This window comes from Phoxinus phoxinus (assembly GCF_949152265.1).
Source record: "Phoxinus phoxinus genome assembly, chromosome: 4".
In the NCBI taxonomy this organism is placed as follows: Eukaryota; Metazoa; Chordata; class Actinopteri; order Cypriniformes; family Leuciscidae; genus Phoxinus; species Phoxinus phoxinus.
Window position 1 is genome coordinate 21,038,702 of NC_136879.1, and position 21,136 is coordinate 21,059,837.

The following is a 21,136-nucleotide window of genomic DNA, read 5'->3' on the forward strand; positions in this document are numbered from 1 at the left end:
CAAAGCCTGACACGCTTTGTGAGCATGAAGGAATGTGTGTGTGTGTGTGTGTGTGTGTGTGTGTGTGTGTGTGTGTGTGTGTGTGTGTGTGTGTGTGTGTGTGTCGACTATTTCAGAATCTCCACAGTTTGTGATTTGTGTAAGAACAGGCCATAAATGATCACTTTGTCTGTTTTATTGTATTATATTAAGATGATATTTCATATTTCACTGTCCTAGTGTGTGTGCGTTTGAGCGTGTGCGTGTCTGCTTGTAGATGTAAGTAAATCGTTTGTGTTAAAATCTGCATTTGCATTTTCATTTGCTCTGAAGTGACACAATGTACATTAATGAGACAAAGACACAGAAGCCCCTCTGAGAGATCAACAGCACAATAAATCACGCGCCTTATTCACACTCAGACGTTAGAGAAGAAAATGATGCAAAATCGTCTGCTTTCTCAAATCACTTTTAAGAGCATTTGCAAAATTAGCTTTTTGCCCTATATGAATTAAGAATGTTACTAGCCATGAATATGAGTGATTTTCCGAATGTCTTTTAAACCTTACTTTAGTAGTCCATCTGTATCTCCTGGATTTGTTTCGCATCAAAACAATAGAATATTGTTCTTGTATTTTGCAATTTCTAAAAACATTACCGGACAGCTGTCCAGTTATAATTAACTCTCCAAAGCCAGTGTTTTCTTGCATTTCACACTTAAATAAATGAATGCTTTGCCATTATTACATACAGTATTCGGGTGTAACACGGATCTTTACCTGTTGTAATAATATAAAACTCTCCTGCTATTAGAGTAACACTTACAGAAGAATAAAATAAAGCATATTTTGTTACCTTTTGGAGTTTGAGCAGATGTTTTATACCATCCTCACTGTCCTCATCAGAGCTCATTTCCCAGAACATTCAGCATCTGGCTCATTCATGATGTCAAACACAGTCTCAATACTATCATTTTAAACATCTTCAAAATCAATATTTGATCACTGATCGCGTTCAGTACTTGCTCTACAGTAAATCACTGAACCATTTCAAGTTTTTCTGATGACACTTCATACACTGTAAAAAAAATGTTGGTTTAACTTAAAAAAGCAAGTTACCTTGTTGCCTTAAAATGTTGAGTTAATACAATGAAGAAGAATGGTTTAATAAACAGAAACTCAAAATAGTATGTTATCTTCACACATTAGTTATCGCAGTATTTTCTACGTATATTTTTTTACAGTGTATTCTTTTGTTTTCTGCCTGCTGTAAATATGAGTGAAACGTCACTTCATCGTTGTGTATCAGACACTGAATTGCACTTACCGGTGTTCAGTCATCAAAGATTCAGTTATTGTTGTGCAGAATAAATATACTTACACTGTTACACACCTCGGGTCGTTAGCGATCCTATACCATTTTTGCACAAACGAATGGGAGAACAGGCATTCTTTTATATAGATTTTTTCTTGTTGTTATAGTGTTTATAATGAATTGATTGAGGAATACTAAGAAGGTTGATGTCTAACTTTAAACAAATAAATGAGGAGGGTAGTGAAGGACTTCTAAGGTATGCGTTTAAAGGATTAGTTCACTTTCAAAACAATATTTGTTGATTATTTACTCACCCCGATGTCATCCAAGATGTCAATGTCTTTCTTTCTTCAGTCGAGAAGAAATTAAGGTTTTTGAGGAAAACATTCCAGGCTTTTTCTACACAGAATGGACTTCAATGGCAACCATCTAGCCCAATGTTCAAAAGAAGGTTCAAATGTCCGTCTCAATGCAGCCTCAAAGTGTCTACACGATCCCAGACGAGAAATAAGGGTCTTATCTAGTGAAACGATCGCTCATTTAAAAAAAAAAAAAATACAATTTATATACTTTTTAACCACAATTGTTCGTCTTGTGCTGGTCTAAATTATCAGCAAAAAAATATTTTGAAACTGAACTAATCCTTTAACAGTTAATTTGGACCTTATGAGTATTTTATACAAATTATTTCAATATTTCCATTTTAAGATGATAATTTTAATATAATTTTTTTATTTTCTGTCCAGTAGTAAAATAAAGATACTATACCCCCCAACATTGACTACAAAAAGTAGATGGGGGCAATGCACTGCAAAACAGATCTATTTTTTATTTATTTTTAGCTAGATCTACTTTTACTTTTAATAACGTGGGTGTGTTTACATTATAGTTAATCTATTTTTTAACCTTTTTTCTAATTATTAGTTTTAATTACAATTTAATATTTTAAAACATAGTAAGTGTCACCAATTGAGCTTATTGAGCTTAAAATGTGCCTTTTAAATTGACATGGTTACATTAATGAAAATACTGGTGTGTTAATGTCAGTGCAGAGAAAGTGTTAGTCTTGAATTAGAGCTGCTAATGTATGAAGTGATTATGTGCTGAATATGTTGCTTACGGTACGTATGGTGTGACAAGCACTCTGCTTTGTGTAACTGACTCCTGTGTTCAACATGATGTTGCTTCCACATTAGCACCTTCAAACGTATGTGACACATCCGTGTGTCATTGTGTGTGATGCAGTTCCTCCAGAGTTTTCGGATGACCAGCCCGATCTGGTCCAGGTCGTTGAGGATGAAACCGCCACACTTCCTGTCGAAGTCTTGGCCAATCCGGACGAAATCACCTGCGAGTGGATTTTCCAGGGCGAGAAGCTTGTGAAAGGTAATAGACGACACTACATGACACTACGAGCCGTGTCACCCTCACCCCTCTAAACACTCAAACAGACGCAAACACACATTGCCATATGCATTCTAAATAAAACATCGGTGGATTCTGGCACGGCACCTTTGGCAGATGTGATCTCGTGATAATGTATGCAGCCTAAATGAGCATCGCTGTCGCTCTGAATGCGTCTCAGCATTTCCGGTCTTCATCTCCATGTTGAAAGCATCTCAGCAACTCCCTGTGGTATTCCTCCAAAGAGGTTTCCCCGGGAGACGAGTTTTACCGGATGGGCCACCTGTTTATGTGCAGGATTTGAACTTTTGTGTTTGTTTTTGTGAAACTGTATTGTCGCAGTTCTGTGATTCACCTGTTTTGTCTCTGCATGTTTGCGACAGAAAGAGATCCTCGTTATCACTTCGACGACTGGACCCTGGAAATCGCGAACGTTTCTCGGCGAGACGGGGGCGATTACATCATAGAGTGTTCCAACGATGAGGGGAAGAACCAGACAAAGCTCAAACTGGATGTACAGTGTGAGGAACTCAAAACTAACTCTGACACCTCATCTTAACTCAACGCTATCTCATGACCAATTCATGTAGATTTGTACGAGTGATTAAAAGGTGGCTAATTCGTACGAATTTCTACGACCTCACTCGTACGAATTCGTACGACTTGTCTAAACCCACGTGACGGGTAGGTTTAGGGGCGGGGTCAGGGGTAGGTCATTCGTATGAATGCATACGAATTTGGCAACTCGTAAAATATGTACGATTTAGCAAAAATCTTACAAATTCGTACGAGTGAGGTCGTATGAATTGGTACGAATTAAACCTCATAAAATTTGTACGAATTGCCGTTAGAATGGGTTGTCTTAACTAGGCCATATGCAACAATTTATGAATATTAAGTTTATCCTCCCTGGAAGGAAAATGCTATAGGAAGCAACGGACAACCAATCGAAATATATAGGGGAGTTTTAAAAATCTGAGGCCACATATGCGATTTTAACTGGAAATAAGGATTTTGAAATATTTGAAACCATGATTTTATTAAATAATTTATTCCTGTGATCAAAGCTGAATTTTCAGGATCATTACTCCAGTCTTCAGTGTCACATGATCCTTTAGAAATCACTCTAATATGATGATTTGCTGCTCAAGAAACATTTATTATTTTTATGAATGTTGAAAACAGCTGTGCGGCTCCATATTTTTGTGGAAAGCGTGGTGTAAATGTTTAGGTTAGATTGATAAGATATTATAATGAGCAACAGCAAATTAATTTGATCAAAATTGACAGTAAAGACATTTATAATGTTACAAAAGATGTCAATTTCAAATACAGTTCTTTCCATCAAAGAATCCTGAAAAAAAAAATGTATCATGGTTTTCAACAAAAATATTAAGCAGCAAAAGACGTTTTAAACATTGAAAATAATAAGAAGCATTATTAATAATCGAGCACCAATAATAATAATAAATGAGTACCAAATCAGCATTATTGAATCCTGAAAGATCATGTGACACTGAAGACTGGAATAATGAAGCTGAAAATTCAGCTTTGCCATCATTATGTATTAACATAGAAAATAGTTATTTTAATGGTATATTTCAATACCATTATTGCTAATATGTTTATTCATGTTATTTATTCTAATTAATGTATTGAAAATGTAATTTTGAAGTTGAAAATGTATTAATTTGAAGAGTTGAGTACAGTCGTCTCAGGCGCCACTGCATGTTTAAAAAAAAAAGGAGTTCGTAAAGCCGGACTTGAAACCTATGAAATTTCACTGTGGCCGGGACTAAACCGTGTGATTGAAAATAGACACCAAAATGACTTGACGCTGTTGACAGTCACAGCTGATTGGAAAACAAACTCATATTAGCATGAGAGGTGACACAGTCTTAGCTAATAAACTCGGATGCCACGTGAATTGAAGATGTTAGCATTTAATACTAAAATGTAATATGCATACATGTTTATTAATCTAATCAGAATGTATTGTCACAGTACTGTGAAAATCTCATTTAATCATTAAAAGGCTGTCAGTCAGAATAGCACACATTGTTTCCCTCAGTATAAATTACCAGAAAAGTTGCACTGCAAAGCCAATCTATGTTGTTCTCAATATTTGTACCACATATTTATTTGCCAATTCAAACCCACACAGACGTACACACACTTGAAAGTGAAATGGAGAGAAAGAGAGGGACGCAGAGAGAGAGGGAGAAAAAAGAAAAGAAAGAAAGAGCACTCCCACTTCCTTAATGATTTAATAATAGCACTTCTTCAAATCTAGGCCTGCATGTTCCTGCAAATCCTTCTGCACTAATGGATCTCCTCGTCCTCGTACAATAGCATCTGACAGTGGTAGATATTCATTATGTATGGGCCATTTGAATAGCTTTTACCAATGGCACTGTTTTCCGTGTAGGCCCCCCTCTTTCTGCCCGTTAGGAACAATGCAGAGGAGGATTGTACACGCCAACACGCCAGAGATTACGCTGGTGGTAATGGCCCACTTGGTTGAGGATATGATCCTCCTGGGGGCAGGGGTGGAGATGAGGCAGAAGAACAGCATTGGTGGGGTTTACCGTACGTGCCTGAGGCGACCATTTTAGGTCCACTGTTCAAGGAACTTCAACACAACTTGCTTCTCAAATAATTTGTACATTTTATTTAGATTTTTTTATAATTATAATATCTATTATACCTATAGTCCATTTATATATATATATATATATATATATATATATATATATATATATATATATATATATATATATGATAAATAATATTATTCATGGTCTTTGATTTGTTTAAAAAAATATAAAGACTTTTAAGACGGATGGATGGATGGATGGATGGATGGATGGATGGATGGATGGATGGATGGATGGATGGATGGATGGATGGATGGATGGATGGATGGATGGATGGATGGATGGAGGATAGAGGATATTTAAACATGAACACAAAGAACAAATAAAACGATGGCGTTTGGGTAATTTTAAGTCATGTAAATTAGCAAGTTATGGAAAGCACAGAATGGGTTATAGTAGTGAAAACTTATGAGAATCACTGACTTGCAGATATTGTGTAAAATTATACCTAATATACAGGTTTTATTGCACGCCATCAAATAAATAGCCATCCCTTTTCTCCATACTTATTGTACAAATCCAATTTTTAAAGATGTAAAATGATGATTTAAAACGTACTCGGTTACTAACGTAACCTCGGTTCTCTCTAGAAGAGGGAACGAGTACTGCGTCGAAGAACGCTACGGGAAAGATATTTCTTTGTCGAGATTGAAGCCTAAAATTAATCCTTAATTTTGTAATAATGTAAAACGCTTTTCTGAAGCATACAACCTAGGCGGAGCAATACAGCTCACCCATTGGCTGCTCTGCCAGAAAAGCACAGCCTATGCGAGGCCAGGACGCTGACCAATGAGGGCGCTTCGCGCCCTTCTGCGTCACCTCCCGCCCAAACAGGCGTGGCCTAGGCCTATAAATACGAGCATAGCTGTCTAACACGCCGATTTTCGTCAATGAAGCGACGCAGCGCGGACACGCACGGCCATGAGACGCAGTACTCGTTCCCTCTTCTAGAGAGAACCGAGGTTACGTTAGTAACCGAGTACGTTCTCTTACGTAGAGTTCTCTCGTACTGCGTCGAAGAACGCTACGGGAACCCCATGTAAAACGCCGTGCGTGCTCTTGGACCGACACAGACACCTAAGGGCGCGCGCGCCCTGGTATACAAGTGCCTACCCCAAGAAGTATAGGGAGAGCGGCTAAATTAGCATCATCCCTTTATAGTAGTGCCTCTTAAGGCATAATAGCATATATATGTAATATAGATATATATGAGGGGTAATAGCATGCTCATGGGACACATTGTCAGTGAGTGATGCTTAAACATTGAAGTGACCTGGGCCGCAGCGCGGGGCAGGAACACTTATACATATTAACATTGAAGTGACCTGGGCCGCAGCGCGGGGCAGGAACACTTATACATTTTAAACATTGAAGTGACCTGGGCCGCAGCGCGGGGCAGGAACACTTACACATAGTCTTCTAGACCGAGAGCAGTTTAGCCTGCAACGCAGGAACCTCTAGGTTATAGAACCTAATAAATGTAGACGGGGAGGCCCAGCCTGCCGCCTTACAGATATCTTGTAACGAGATTCCGCTATACCAAGCCCATGAAGAGGCCATGCCTCTCGTGGAATGTGCTCTGATGCCCAAAGGGCATTCCAAGCCTCTAGATGCGTAGGCTAGCGCAATGGCGTCCACTACCCATCGAGACAGACTCTGTTTCGTTGCGGCTCGTCCCTTGGAGCGCCCGCTGAACGAAACAAAGAGCTGCTCCGTCTGTCGAAAAACAGCGGAGCGGGACACGTAAGCTCTTAATGCCCTGACCGGGCAAAGGGAGCTATTTCCGTCCTCTGAGGCCGGCAGGGCCGACAGGGAGATGACCTGAGCCCTGAACGGTGTGTTGAGGGACTTAGGCACGTACCCATGCTTCGGTTTCAATACGACTATAGAGTCGTTTGGCCCGAACTCCATACAAGAAGCTCTCACTGAGAGCGCTTGCAAGTCTCCCACACGCTTCACTGAAGCGAGAGCCAAAAGAAACACGGTCTTGAGAGACAGGTGTTTCATGTCAACTGAGTGAATAGGCTCGAAAGGGGCCCCTTTCATAGCGTTCAACACTGTAGAAAGGTCCCAAACGGGGACTGAAGGAGGCCTTGGAGGGTTTATCCTCCTGGCGCCTCTCAGGAAGCGGACCACCAGGTCGTTCCTGCCTAGTGAACGGCCAAGCGTTGGATTAACGAACGCTGATATGGCAGCCACATAGACTTTGAGCGTGGATGGGGTTCTTCCCTTATCCAATAGCTCTTGCAAGAAGGAGAGAATCTCCGGTTCTCCACACTGAAGTGGTGACAGACCTTGATCTGAACACCATCCAGAGAACACCGACCATTTGGAAGCGTAGAGCCGTCTAGTAGACGGAGCCCTAGCTTGTTTGATCGTGTCTAACACTCCTCTTGGGAGGTTAGCGGGTACCCGTTTATGGCCCATACGTGTAGGGACCAAAGCTCGGGGTGAGGATGCAGAATCGAGCCCTTGGCCTGTGAGAGGAGGTCTCTCCTCACTGGAATCGGCCACGGGGCAGTACTTTTCAGTCGCATCAAAGCTGGGAACCAGGTCTGATTCGTCCAGAATGGAGCAACTAGCAGTACTGAGCATCCGCTCTCCTTGATACGCTCCAGCACTTGAGGCAGGAGTGAGACAGGAGGAAAAGCATAGAGCGGGCGGCGGGGCCAGACTCTGGCCAGCGCGTTCGCGCTCTTCGAAAAGAATTCTGGGCAATGAGCGTTTTCCTGGTTTGCAAACAGGTCTATTTCCGCTCTGCCGAACGTTTTCCACAGCAGACGCACTGTCTGTGTGTGTAGGGACCACTCTCCCGTGGGAACGTTGTTCCGTGAGAGTCTGTCCGGGCCTACGTTCAAGTGGCCTGGCACGTGCATTGCTCTTAACGAGCGTAGGTTGTGCTGGGCCCACACCAGTATGCGTTCCGCTAACCTGAATAGGTTCCGGGATCTCACGCCACCCTGGCGGTTTATGTAGGCTACTACCGACATGTTGTCCGAGCGGACCAGGACGTGGTGTCCTTTTATCCGGGGACAGAAGCGCCTCAGCGCAAAGTCCACTGCCATCATTTCCAGGCAGTTTATGTGCGGTAGTTCGGCTCGCTCTGACCACTGGCCAAAGAGCGGACTGCCGTCGAGCAGTGCTCCCCAGCCTGAGGTGGACGCGTCCGTGGACACCACCTTCAGGCTCGAGGAAGTCCCCAGGCTTACACCTGACCGGTACCAGTCTGACGCTCTCCATGGTGTCAGGGCTGAAATGCATTCCTGAGTGACCTTGAGGCGATAGCGACCGTGTAGCCATGCTCGGCGCGGTACGCGCGCTCTCAACCAGAACTGTAGTGGGCGCATGCGCAGCAGGCCCAACTGCAGCACTGTTGAGGCTGAGGCCATGAGGCCCAGCATTTTCTGAAATCTCCTGAGTGGCACTATGTGGCCGCTGAGGAAGGATTTCGCCATTTGCAGGGTATTTCGCCTGCGCTGTGATGACAGCTGTGCTGTCATAGACAGTGAGTTCAGATCCAGTCCTAAAAAGGAGATCCTTTGACTGGGAAACAGTGAACTTTTCTCCCAATTGACTCTCAGACCTAAGCACTCGAGGTGATCGAGTATTAGTGTCTTGTGGTGAGCGAGTTCTGACGGCGATTGAGCCAGAATTAGCCAATCGTCCAAATAGTTCAGAATTCGAACGCCCCGGAGTCTCAGGGGTGCCAGCGCCGCGTCCATGCACACTGTAAATGTACGAGGTGCTAGGGATAGGCCGAATGGCAGGACTGTGTACTGATATGCCCGGCCCTCGAAGGCGAATCTCAAAAATCGCCTGTGACGTGACGCAATTTGTATGTGAAAATACGCGTCTTTCAGATCTATTGCCATAAACCAGTCTCCTCGGCAAATTTGCGCGAGGATACTTCTGGTCGTGAGCATTCTGAACTTCCGCTTTGTTAGCGTTTTGTTCAGACGCCTTAGATCTAAAATGGGTCTGAGACCCCCGTCTTTCTTCGGTACCAGGAAATATCTGCTGTACAGACCCCCTTCGCTCTGAGCTTGAGATAAAGGCTCTATGGCCCCTTTGCTCAATAGCTTCGCTATTTCGGCTCGAAGTAGATGTGCTACTTCTGTTTTTACCGTGGTTTCGACTTTTCCCGTGAAACGGGGAGGGTGTCGATGAAACTGTAGCGAATAGCCTCTTTTTATAGTCTCTAGCACCCATTCTGAGACCCCGGGAAGTCCTTCCCATGCATCTGCACGTGTGACTAGGGGTTGAATGTAATCTGGGCCCTGGTCGCGAAATGGCGGCGACACGAGAGCAACCGTGTGCTGTAACATGGACGCCGTGGCGTGTGAGGCGGGGGGGCATGTTTAACACAGTATGCATCCCGCGCGCGCTCGGCTCTCTGTGTCGAGAGAGAGCGCGCGGGACGAGTCCCGTAGGGCTCGTTATGCTTGTGAATAAACGTGGGCGCTTGGTGGCGGGCACATTTATAACACCGGGGACACTGTGTTTGTGTACTGACTGACCGTTCGTTAGTTTCGTTTATACAGAAACCGCGGAACGTGCAGTGTGTAGTGGTTGTGGGCACTTGGCAGTGGACACGCTTACTACATGTAAAGCACAATCGATCTGAGTCGATTTTAAGTGTGCAAACCCTGTGTTGAACGGGGCTGCCCGTAGGGCTCGTATATTTGTGAATAAATGTGGGCGCGTGGTAGCGGGCACATTTATAACACCGGGAATACTGTGTTTGTGAACTGACTGATCGTCCGTTGGTTTCGTTTTTACAGAAAAACCGCGGAACGTGCAGTGTGTAGTGGTTGTGGGCACTGGACAGTGGGCACGCTCACTACATGTAAAGTACAAACGACCTGAGTCGTTTTTATGTGTGCAGACCCTGTGTTGTACGGGGCTGTGCTTGCACGGGTTGAAAAACCGGGCTCTGGTCGCGAAATGGCGGCGACACGAGAGCAGTCGTGTGCTGTAACATGGCGTGATGCGGGGGCGCGCTTATCGAGCGGGCAGCCCGCGCGCGCGCTCAGCTCTCTCAGCTGAGAGAGAGAGCACGCGGTGCGAGCTCCGTAGAAACCATGTTGACATGTAGCTTGTAGTGATTGTGGGCACTTGAAAGCGGGCACGCTCACTACATATAGTGCACAATCGACATTGAGTCGATTTTATGTGTGCAAGCCCTGTATTGTGTGGGGGTGTGCTTGTGTGTATGAATGGGCACTAGGTCGTGGGCATTGCAGTTACACACATTACATCATCGGCTGTGGCCGGGACACCGTGTAGCACAGAGAGTACTGTCTATCAGAACCGACTGACCGTGCATTCGTTTCGTTTTTACAGAAACCACGGGACATGCAGTGTGTAGTGATTGTGGGCACTAAAAAGCGGGCACGTTCACTAACTTACATGTGAAGCACAACCGACACGAGTCGATTTTATGTGTGCAAGCCCTGTATTGTGCAGGGCTGTGCTTGTGTGTATGAATGGGCACTGAGTCGTGGGCATTACGGATACACACATTACACCATCGGCCGTGGCCGGGACACCAGAAAATACATTTTCAGATTTACCTGGGGCGTCGTGAAAACGGCGTTTGTGTGCAGGCAAACGAGCATTGATGCTGATTTGGTGACTGCAAAATACACTGGCACGGTCGCGTATGTTGGGACTGTGCGAGCGAGACATTTTAGTGAAATCCGGCCGCGGCGGGATTTTAACACTGTAGCTTCCCTCGAAGCAGAAGTGCGCATCCTGGCTAAAGACGGGGCTTTCCGGGACTCCGCGCTTTCTTCGTGAATTCAGGAAGAAAAGGGGCGCGGGTCGTGAGGACGGTAACGTACGTTCCTCTGCAGAAAAACAGCCATCCAGCCGGTAAGCGCATCGATGCTGGTCTTTCTCCGTCGACGCTCATGAGCGGCGGGGGAGGGGAGATCCTCGGAGCTCGCCCATCCGAAGCGGGAGAGAAAAGCAGTCTTCCTCCACAGACGCGGCTTCACCTTCCTCGTTCATGACGGACGCGGCGGCACACAGCGGCCCTTGTCCGTCGATCATAGAGTCCAGCGAAGCGGGCGGAGAAGCTGGCGGCAGCAGCGGCGAGCACCTCGTGGTGAAGGGAGGTTCCGGGCTCTGCTAAGCACGGCGCTTTTCACGGCGCGGCACTACAGCAGGCGGAAAAGATGCAGCTTCAGTAAATGAACGCCAGGCGAGTCCGCAGAGTCACCGTAGGCATCAAATTACAGCGATGGCAGCCGCCATCGACGAGAGCTGAAGCTGCGTGATACTCACAGGCAGGAAACACAAGCACGTGGTCCCTGTCGCTGAGCGGGGCTCTACACGAGCCACAGGAGGTGCGAGGCATCTTGAAAAAGACGCTCGGCTCTTTTAGTGGTGGAAAAACTGTGTGTCGCGACGGCGAACACACACACAAAACACACACACATAATGTAAAGGATATTCCACGCCGGAGAAGCGCAGCAGGGAACGGCGGCTGAAGGCGGCGAAGACCAGCGGCTTCAGGTAAGAGGCGCGTCCTGCTGAGGTGCTTGTTCCAAACGGCTGTGGCGGCTCGAATCCAATCCAACGATGCGTGTAGCTCGTGAATTTTAGAAAATCGGCGTGTTAGACAGCTATGCTCGTATTTATAGGCCTAGGCCACGCCTGTTTGGGCGGGAGGTGACGCAGAAGGGCGCGAAGCGCCCTCATTGGTCAGCGTCCTGGCCTCGCATAGGCTGTGCTTTTCTGGCAGAGCAGCCAATGGGTGAGCTGTATTGCTCCGCCTAGGTTGTATGCTTCAGAAAAGCGTTTTACATTATTACAAAATTAAGGATTAATTTTAGGCTTCAATCTCGACAAAGAAATATCTTTCCCGTAGCGTTCTTCGACGCAGTACGAGAGAACTCTACGTAAGAGAACTAGAACCTTTAGTACTACTCCCGCTCAAACTAAGTGAGTATATACAGGGTTGTTTTTTTAGAGCTCTGGAAGAGAGAACCTTTATTGCTAAATGGCGTAAATGTAATTATTATTGACAAATTAATTCAGCAATTCTTACATTGTATCATTATAGATCTGTGAAGCCCTTACCTGGTCAGTACAAGCATCTGGAAATGTCAGCTGTGCTCAGCTATAAAAATAGTTATACGTAGCTGGATGAATAAAGCTTCTTAATGGATTTTTTATTATTATTATTAGTATCTACTTTGCTTCTGCAGATGCAATTCTTCATTAATGTTCTCTGATCCATTTTAATAATACAGTTATCCTGACAGAGTGTGACAGATACTTTTTGAGGGGGCGTTAGTTCTGTAGCCTTTCGAGGGTGTTATTAATTTGCCTCAGTAAGCATTACCTCTGTTCCAACATGTGCGGCCTGTGCTGTAGTGACAGCGACTTGAACACTGTTTGCAACCAGCCATGTAGGAATACCGGAGGATTTGAAATAAAAGTGTTCCTACACTGCACATAATGGGGACGACATCACAATAGACCTTGATTTTAAAGGCTTTTTTTTCACACCCTGTGAATAATTCAAACAGGAAGTGCAGAGACACACTGTATCGAGACTTAAACAATGGCAACTCTAGCATCAAGAATCCACATTTAGAAAATCAAACTCCGTAAGTTAACTTTCCTACGAAATCTTTTGTGCTGTCGTTGAAATTGGCTGAGGTGGAAATTGAACTGTCATGGCCCTGACAAAAGGGCCGCTGCTATGGGCTGAACACCTAGTGAGATGGCTTTAAAGGAAGTATCTTAACCAGAATGTAGTTTTGCATGGGAAGTGGTTAATGTTCACATGTAGCACACCCTATACTGTATGAAGCACCAGAGACTTGATGTTAGCGTGTTGTTATGCTAATGACTCGAACGACTCTAAGCACAAAATATACAAAGCACAGACAAATATTGGGTGAATATGTTAGTTGGAGTAATTATATTAATATTGGTATCACTAAATATGTCAAAATACCCTAGCAATGCCCTGGCAACCACCCAGAACCTAGTAAACTACAGTATTAAACAACATTTTCGTTAATTGAGATAGAACGCAAATAAAATATAAATGTTATATAGAAATAAAAATAAATGAACTGAAGCTAAATATAGGCTAAGTATATATATTTAAAAAAAAAACTAATAAAATTGGAAAAAAATAAACAAAACAAACTACAGTGTATATATATATATATATATATATATATAACAGAGTATTATATTTGGGGCTGGGGGAAATAACGCGTTAATATTTGTGATTAATTTGAGATGTTTAACGCGTTATTTAATTTGAAATGTTTGCATTTAAAAAGATGGCGCGTTTGACAAAACAAAGTTTCTGTGTACAATTAGCAAAGCTGAATTCAAATACCATAGAAGCTGGATGCAGTGAATTTGCGGCCGCCGAGAATCATCGGGCGAAAATGGAATTTTTGTTTTTGGGCCGAAACAGGAAAAAAGGCCGAAAATATGCCGACCCCGCCACTCCGTGTTCGGCAATCAGGTTTCACGAGCGGGTCTTTTCCGCTCCGTGTGTGTGTCGGCGCTCCGCTCCGTGTTTGCGCTGCGCGTTCTGCTCTGTCGTGTATGGCCCAAACGCTCCAATCATGCACCGATCACGCACTGGAAAAGCAAAGTCCGCTCAAATAACGTGAAATTTCTCAGTAGTAGACTTCTGTTTGCAATAGCCCTACTGAGCTGGTATAGCCATGCTGGACAACAAGGGTAAAATGACCTGCTCTGATCACATGCTCTGGTAATAATTGCTTTGTAGGACTATACTTTATTTTGATATTATGATATGGTATTAACATTTTTTTTTTTTTTTTTTTTTTTTTTTACATCTGTTAAATTTGGTTATGTTGAGAGGGAACTGAATGAAGAATAATATATTGATGTTTAATATTATTTACAATTAATTACAGCAAATTGTGCAATTAATTAGTAAAAAAAAAATTTGCGATTCCCGGTCCTTATTACATTACATTACATTACATTACATTATAAGGGATAATGTACATCCAGCCGGTTGTTATCTATAAACCCAGACAGGGTGATCAGGTTTGTGCATCACTCTGAAGGGGTTTATTCTGCGATAACAACCTATTGATCTTTTGGTATGGTTTCCAGATGCCCCGACTGTTCATATGAAGTCTGATCCTGTGTCTGTAAACTTGGGAGACACCGCTGACTTACTGTGTGTCGCTGATGCCAACCCCATCACCTCCAGTATGTTTTCATGGAAGTGGATGGTGAGTGATGTCTTTGTCACGTCGGTTTTTCTTTCTCCCCCCTTTCTCTTTTGCTTATTCTCACCCTTTCCCGCTATATTGTCCTTTGTTAGGTGAGTTAACTCACTATCTCTCTTTTTATCACCTCTATTTATCTCTCGCATCTCTCCTCTTTGTCTCGAACGCCCTCTTTCTCTCTGACTTCTCTTTTCTCAGCATGTGTCACAGCTACTCTGTAATAGAGGTGCTATATTTCACCCTTCTAACTACAACAATGTCTCACCTTTATGCTTAATACTTCTGGCCTAAATGGAGAAAAATATCTTTCATTAAAGCCTCCTTTCCAAAGGCCACATTTCTCAGTGTTAGCACGCTATATTGCGGCCGTTTCCTACCATTTGTGCGTCTATAGTTCCCCATATTCTTAGTCAGTGTCTGTGATACCTCAAGCCGACCCTCTTTCTCTCGTTTTTATGTGTGCGTTTGGGAAAATTGAAGTTGGTATGAGGTTGTGCCTGCTTTTGGCTCTTTCTGACTTTTTTTGTTTGTGAGTTTGTGGCTTTTTTACCTGTTCTACTGGTGTGTGTGTGTGTGTGTGCTTTATTTTAGGGTGAAGAGGAAGTAGATGATCTGGGAGAGCAGAGTGAAGATGAAGGCACTGGTTTGTTAACTATATATGAGGTGACCCGTGACCGGGCAGGTTTTTACCAGTGTACAGCAGACAACGGCATTGCTCCTCCAGGCAGTGTAGAAGGACAGCTCATCGTGCGCTGTGAGTCACATCATGTACAATGCTTGTTTAATGTGGAAAAAAAACTTTTATTTTTAGTACATTGTACATGGTAACACAAATGTTACCAGTGGTTATCTCGTAAATGAAAATTGGTTTTGATTTCTTTTGTGAAATTATTAAATATGTTTAAATTAATGTAGAAGACTTTTTGAAATTTGCACTTTCTCATCAACTAAAATTTAACTTATTTTCATCGACTTAATTTAGATGTCATTTTAGTTTGAATAAAACATTAAACAAAATGGAATGATAAAATATTGACTCAGTTTAAAGGATTTACATTTTTTTTTTAACTGTCTAAAATTAACACTGCATATGATTTGTATGCTATATATTAATATTTTGGAGCCATACTTTGTGTGAATAAGGTGGACTAATTTGTGTGGACTAATTTTAAGTATAAAAAAATGTATGACAAAAAGAATACACTTCCATTCAAACTCAGTAAGTCAGTAAGGTTTAAAAAAAAAAAAAAAAAAACTTTTATTCAGCAAGGACTCATTAAATTGATCAAAAGTGACAGTAAAGACTTTTACATTGTTACAAAAAAAAAATACTAAGAATAAATGCTGTTGCTTTGAATGTTCTATTCATCAAAGAATCATGAAATAATTCGTTTCCACAAAAATATTAATCAGCACAACTGTTTTCAACATTGATGATAATAATAAATGTTTCTTGAGCCGCGAAATCAGCATATTAGAATGATTTCTGAAGGATCATGTGACACTGAAGACTGGAGTAATGATGCTGTAAATTCACATAAATAAAATGCATTTTAAAATATATTATGTAGTATATAAAATATATTATATTTTAAATTGTAGTAATATTTCACAATATCACAGTTTTTATTGTATTTTTATTCAAATAAATGCAGCTTTGATGAGCATAAACAAATCTTACCGACCCCGTACGTTTGACCGGTACTGTAGGCTATATTCAGTTTCCTGTAAATGAGTACTGGTCTTCAAAACACTTGTTCCATGTTCCTGCAGTTGCTCCAGAGCTTCAGAAGGGACCGCAGTGGAGGAAGGTGGCCAGCCGAGGGGACGGCAGCAATGATGCTAATGTGGTGTGTCAGGCACAGGGTGTTCCTCGTGTGCACTTCACCTGGGCAAAGAATGGATTCCCTTTGGACTTGGGCAACCCCAGGTTGATCCGCGGTTTTCATTAAACATTTTCATTATATGTTTTCATACAGTAGCTTCATCCAGCATTGGTTGTCAAGACCTGTTGTATTTGGTTTGTTGTAGCTACGTCCTGTCGGGAAGTTTAAAAAGATGTCTACTAAAAAAAGATAACAATAGACTTTGGGTCTTTGGGTAGAGTTTTTTTTTTAGCCTATAGTATTATAATTTGCCTAATGTAAGATCAGTAGAGGTCAATGGTGAGTTCCCATTTAAATAGCTTGTATGTGTGTGTAATGTGTAATGACAGTGTCTATCCATCTATCCAACTGTTTATCTATCTGTCTGTCTGTCTTTCTGTCAATTTATCCATACATACATACATATTACATACATGCATACATACATACATAAAATTATTTTATATAGTTTATTCATTACATTTAAATAAATAAAAAAAAGTTTGGATGAAGTCTATACAAGTGTTTTATATATTTAAATCATATATTTTATATATTTTTACATAGAAATTATATATATATTAGAATAATTAAGATTTAAAAAAAGAACAAAATCTATGATAGAAGTAGTTCATAGTAATCCAGTGGTTATCTCATCAATGAAAATTACTGACAAAACGGTGTGTGTGTGTGTGTGTGTGTGTGTGTGTGTGTGTGTGTGTGTGTGTGTGTGTGTGTGTGTGCGCTGCATTAATTTGCATACCCAAATGTAATTGGCCTATCTATATACGATTTGTTGCTTTTGCTGCCTTGCATGGCTTTAAATTCCTTCGAGAAATTCAAAAATTTTTGACTGTGCTTTAATACTGAATGTCTCATTTTAGTGTTGATGTGACCTCTTACAGGTTCGAGGAGAAGACGGTGGTGACAGGTACCGTCCACACCAGCATTCTGACCGTCATAAACGTGAGTGCAGCTCTGGACTATGCCATCTTCTCCTGCACTGCCCACAACAGCATGGGAGAAGACTCTCTGGACATCCAGCTCCTCAGCACCAGTACGTACAAACAGGAAGTGAGCGGTTCAGGGCCAAGTTGGAACGGTCAGCTTGAGCTGCATGGTCAGGTCACCTGCTCTTGAACCCCACTGGAAGGTGAAAGTGAATTAGCATAAATGTATGAATAAATAAAAGCATAATAAATGAAAACAAACAGACACCGGCGTCTGGGTGTCGCGGTTCTTATCTCCAACTCATAAACGCACACAAAGATGATGAGCAAGAGCCATGAAAGAGATTTCTGCCCTGCAATGAGATTTTGTTGTTCTCGACCTGGGAACCAATTAATTATGAAGTTGTGGTAATCAACATCCGCTCGTTTTCAGTCTGTCCCCTTTATTTACAGAACAATTGGGTGGATCGATCTGTCTACCTCTCACACACAATGACTGCCTCCCTCTCTCTTCGTAATACTAATGATGCTACTTTTTTACGTTACAAACCACTTCTCCGTTTCTCCAGCACTGAGAGTTCCTCGGAGTATAATTATCAGAAAATCTCTTTAAAAAAATGCTCTCTCAATTACCGTTTGGAAACTCGTGGCTAAAAAAAAAAAATAGAGAGATGAAATTCGGAATATTTATCATACACTGATTTTTTTATTTTATAATATTTAGTCAGTTTATTCACTGATTCCCTGCCACGATAGCTACAGGTAGTTCTGTTGTACTCTCTCTCTCTCTCTCTCTCTCTCTCTCTCTCTCTCTCTCTCTCTCTCTCTCTCTCTCTCTCTCTCTCTCTCTCTCTCTCTCTCTCTCTCTCTCTCTCGCTCTCGCGCTCTCTCTCTCTCTCTCTCTCTCTCTCTCTCTCTCTCTCTCTCTCTCTCTCTCTCTCTCTCTCTCTCTCTCTCTCTCTCTCTCTCTCTCTCTCTCTCTCTCAGGTCTCTGGAATCGACTCAGTCAGGCACGTTTTAATGTTTATCATAAAAACCATGAAATACAATCCAATATCCGCCTCTTTTTGTCCACACCTCCTTCTCTGATTTTACTGCCGTGAATATTCATAATTAATCTGACACAGCGATAATAAATTGTATTCGCTTCTTATCATCATTCAATTGGGGAACAGAATGCTGCAGATTTTTGCTCCCTGCTTTGCTATTTCGGATTGACCCCTTCACCTCCTCCCAAGAGAGCCAACAAGATAATTAACCAGTTTCATAGTGTATTGACACGCATATTTCTTTCTGTCCGTACAGTAGCCTGTTCATTTCTTCCTCGTTGTCTCTCTCTCTCAGTCTATCTACCCCTGTTAAATACACATTCTGGAAGCAGTGCTAAATGATTTAGGCAGTAGTTGTGTTTTCTTGTTTTAATGAGCTTGTGTTCTCCGTCTCTCTCAGATCACCCCGATCCCCCGTCCGACCTGAAGCTGCTCCGTGTCAACCATAACTCCGTGACTCTGGAGTGGATGCCCGGGTTTGACGGTGGTTTGACTCAGAACTTCCGTGTCAGGTGACGTTGTCATAAATGCAGTTGTGAGGTGTCTTAAACGTGGAGTTTGTTGTGGATATGTTTTATCTCTCAGTCTAGTGTCACAACACAGCAGACATTTTTTGGCTGATATAAATGCTTATATAAGTCCATGACACTATAATTTCTATATGATTCCCTGATAGGAAAGGTATAGGTTTATTTCATGGTAATTCAGTCCCGTCTGGTTCAAAAGTTTGAGATCACGTTGAAAGTGTGGGATTCAAAATCTGATTTAAACTTCAAATACATAAATAATAAAGTGCAATTTCAACCTCAAAAGGAAACATCTCAGGGTTACATATGTAACCTAGTGTCCTGAGAAGGGAACGATGCATTGCGTCATGGCATTGACGCTAGGAACGACAAAATGAAGCGTTGAGGTCCCTCGAAAGGGAACGACTCAGGGTTACATGTAACCCGGTTCCCTCAGAAGGGAACGAGACTTCATCATGGTGTTGTCCCTTTAGATACGCCATAATGCAGCACTGAGATCCCTCAAAAGGGAACACGGGACATTTATGACGTAAAATTAATAAGAAATATTTATATCCTGAACTCAAGGTGAGCACCTTGAATACAGAAACTTAAATATGTCTTATTCATTACCGGTAATTATTTTTTTGGATCGTTCTCAAATCATGCTGGGTCACATGATAATCAGGTTTTACAAACCAAACATCAGATAATATTCACCTTTTGACAAATCACTAATGAAATTAATAATGATTGATACGTTTATTCATATGTAAAATTAAAGTGGAAAAATGGAAGTAATTTCATCAGTATTTGGACCCCATTGTATGAAAGTGAAATATAATAGAATTTAAGAAATTAATAAGGATACAAAAATAAATACAAGTTTAATATGAAAATGTATGAAAAAAGAAAAAAAAAGGACATCAATTGATATTTGTTACATTCAACTTTTCACATAGATGTTTATGTGATAATAATACATTTGGTCATACAAATTGGTGGTCTCAGACTTTTGGACTCAAGTCAGGTGTCATTTAAAAACACAAGATGAATAAAGAATGAAAGGAAAACAAGTTTAATTTAGAAATGTATGTAAATGAATAATAAAGAAGAAAAAAAAACATATGCAAGTATGTAAACATTAGCATCTGTTTTATTGTCAGGTACCAGTGGTCAGGATCGGCGAGTTTCATGTACGTGGACGTGTTTCCTCCGACAGCTACGGTGTATACCGTCGAGGGCCTCAACCCTTCCACTGCGTACAACTTTTCGGTCAACGCTCTCAATGCAATGGGAGAGAGCAGCTATGCAGACAACAACAAAATACTGACGGTCACCACTGCTGGTAAATTCAGCTCAGCCTGTCTAATAAAGCTTTCCCGACACATAAACCAAATTATTCATCATTTGGGTTCCGACCACGGCGGGTTTTCTTGTAGGTTTAGATACAGGCTTTACTTTCCGCTGATTTGATGAGCCATTCATCAATCTGACCGATCACATCTCATTTGTAAGGCAAAGATCACGGCTGAGTCTCATGCAAATAAGCCGAATGACTGAACGTCTGCACCAATCAGTGCACCAGTGTGTTTTCTGAATGCATATTTCAGTCGGTATTTTGCCCGGTTGCGCGAGGGAGAGGGAGAAAAATCGAGCGATAGAGGGAGAGAGACAGAAAACAAAACCGTGTGATGTATGATAAATGATGATAAGCTACATTCCCTCGGCAAACATAATGAATTCTGCAATTGTAATGTCATAGCATTTGATTTGCAAAACAAATTAGTCATGAGCCCAGGCAGCTGACGGAAGTGCTGAAAACACAACATGGCTCTGCCACAGAGTTCACTGGTAGTAGAACTGACAAACCTTAGTTATTTAACAGTTAGGAGCTATTTAAAGGGAAATTCTGATATATTTGACTCACTTTCATCATAACAAACCCATCTCTTCCATGGAGCACAAAAGGAGATATTTTAAGAATATTTAAGCTTTACATACAACAAAAACACACGGTGGTTGCTTTCTGTGAAGAACAGACCTAAAATATTTGTTTTCCCTTTTTTATTTTTGCTAAAATGTCTTACATTTTTGTAATTGCCCTGTTTGATGTCACTTAAGTCTCTTCTGCTCACCAAGGTTGCCTTTATTGGATCAAAAACAC

The 21,136-nt window shown here is 41.9% G+C and overlaps 1 protein-coding gene across 3 annotated transcripts in view; it reads left to right on the forward strand.

Moving 5' to 3' along the window:
• The window catches only part of nphs1 (NPHS1 adhesion molecule, nephrin), a 94,650-nt gene that overhangs the window by 63,564 nt on the left and 9,950 nt on the right, over positions 1 to 21,136 (forward strand). For all 3 annotated transcript variants that reach the window (XM_079609439.1, XM_079609438.1, XM_079609440.1), the window contains 8 exons: positions 2,539 to 2,679; positions 3,081 to 3,218; positions 14,481 to 14,602; positions 15,191 to 15,353; positions 16,373 to 16,529; positions 17,370 to 17,521; positions 18,864 to 18,975; positions 20,136 to 20,317. In XM_079609439.1, coding sequence (XP_079465565.1) covers positions 2,539 to 2,679; positions 3,081 to 3,218; positions 14,481 to 14,602; positions 15,191 to 15,353; positions 16,373 to 16,529; positions 17,370 to 17,521; positions 18,864 to 18,975; positions 20,136 to 20,317 — 1,167 coding nt within the window. The remainder of the gene's footprint in view (positions 1 to 2,538; positions 2,680 to 3,080; positions 3,219 to 14,480; positions 14,603 to 15,190; positions 15,354 to 16,372; positions 16,530 to 17,369; positions 17,522 to 18,863; positions 18,976 to 20,135; positions 20,318 to 21,136) is intronic.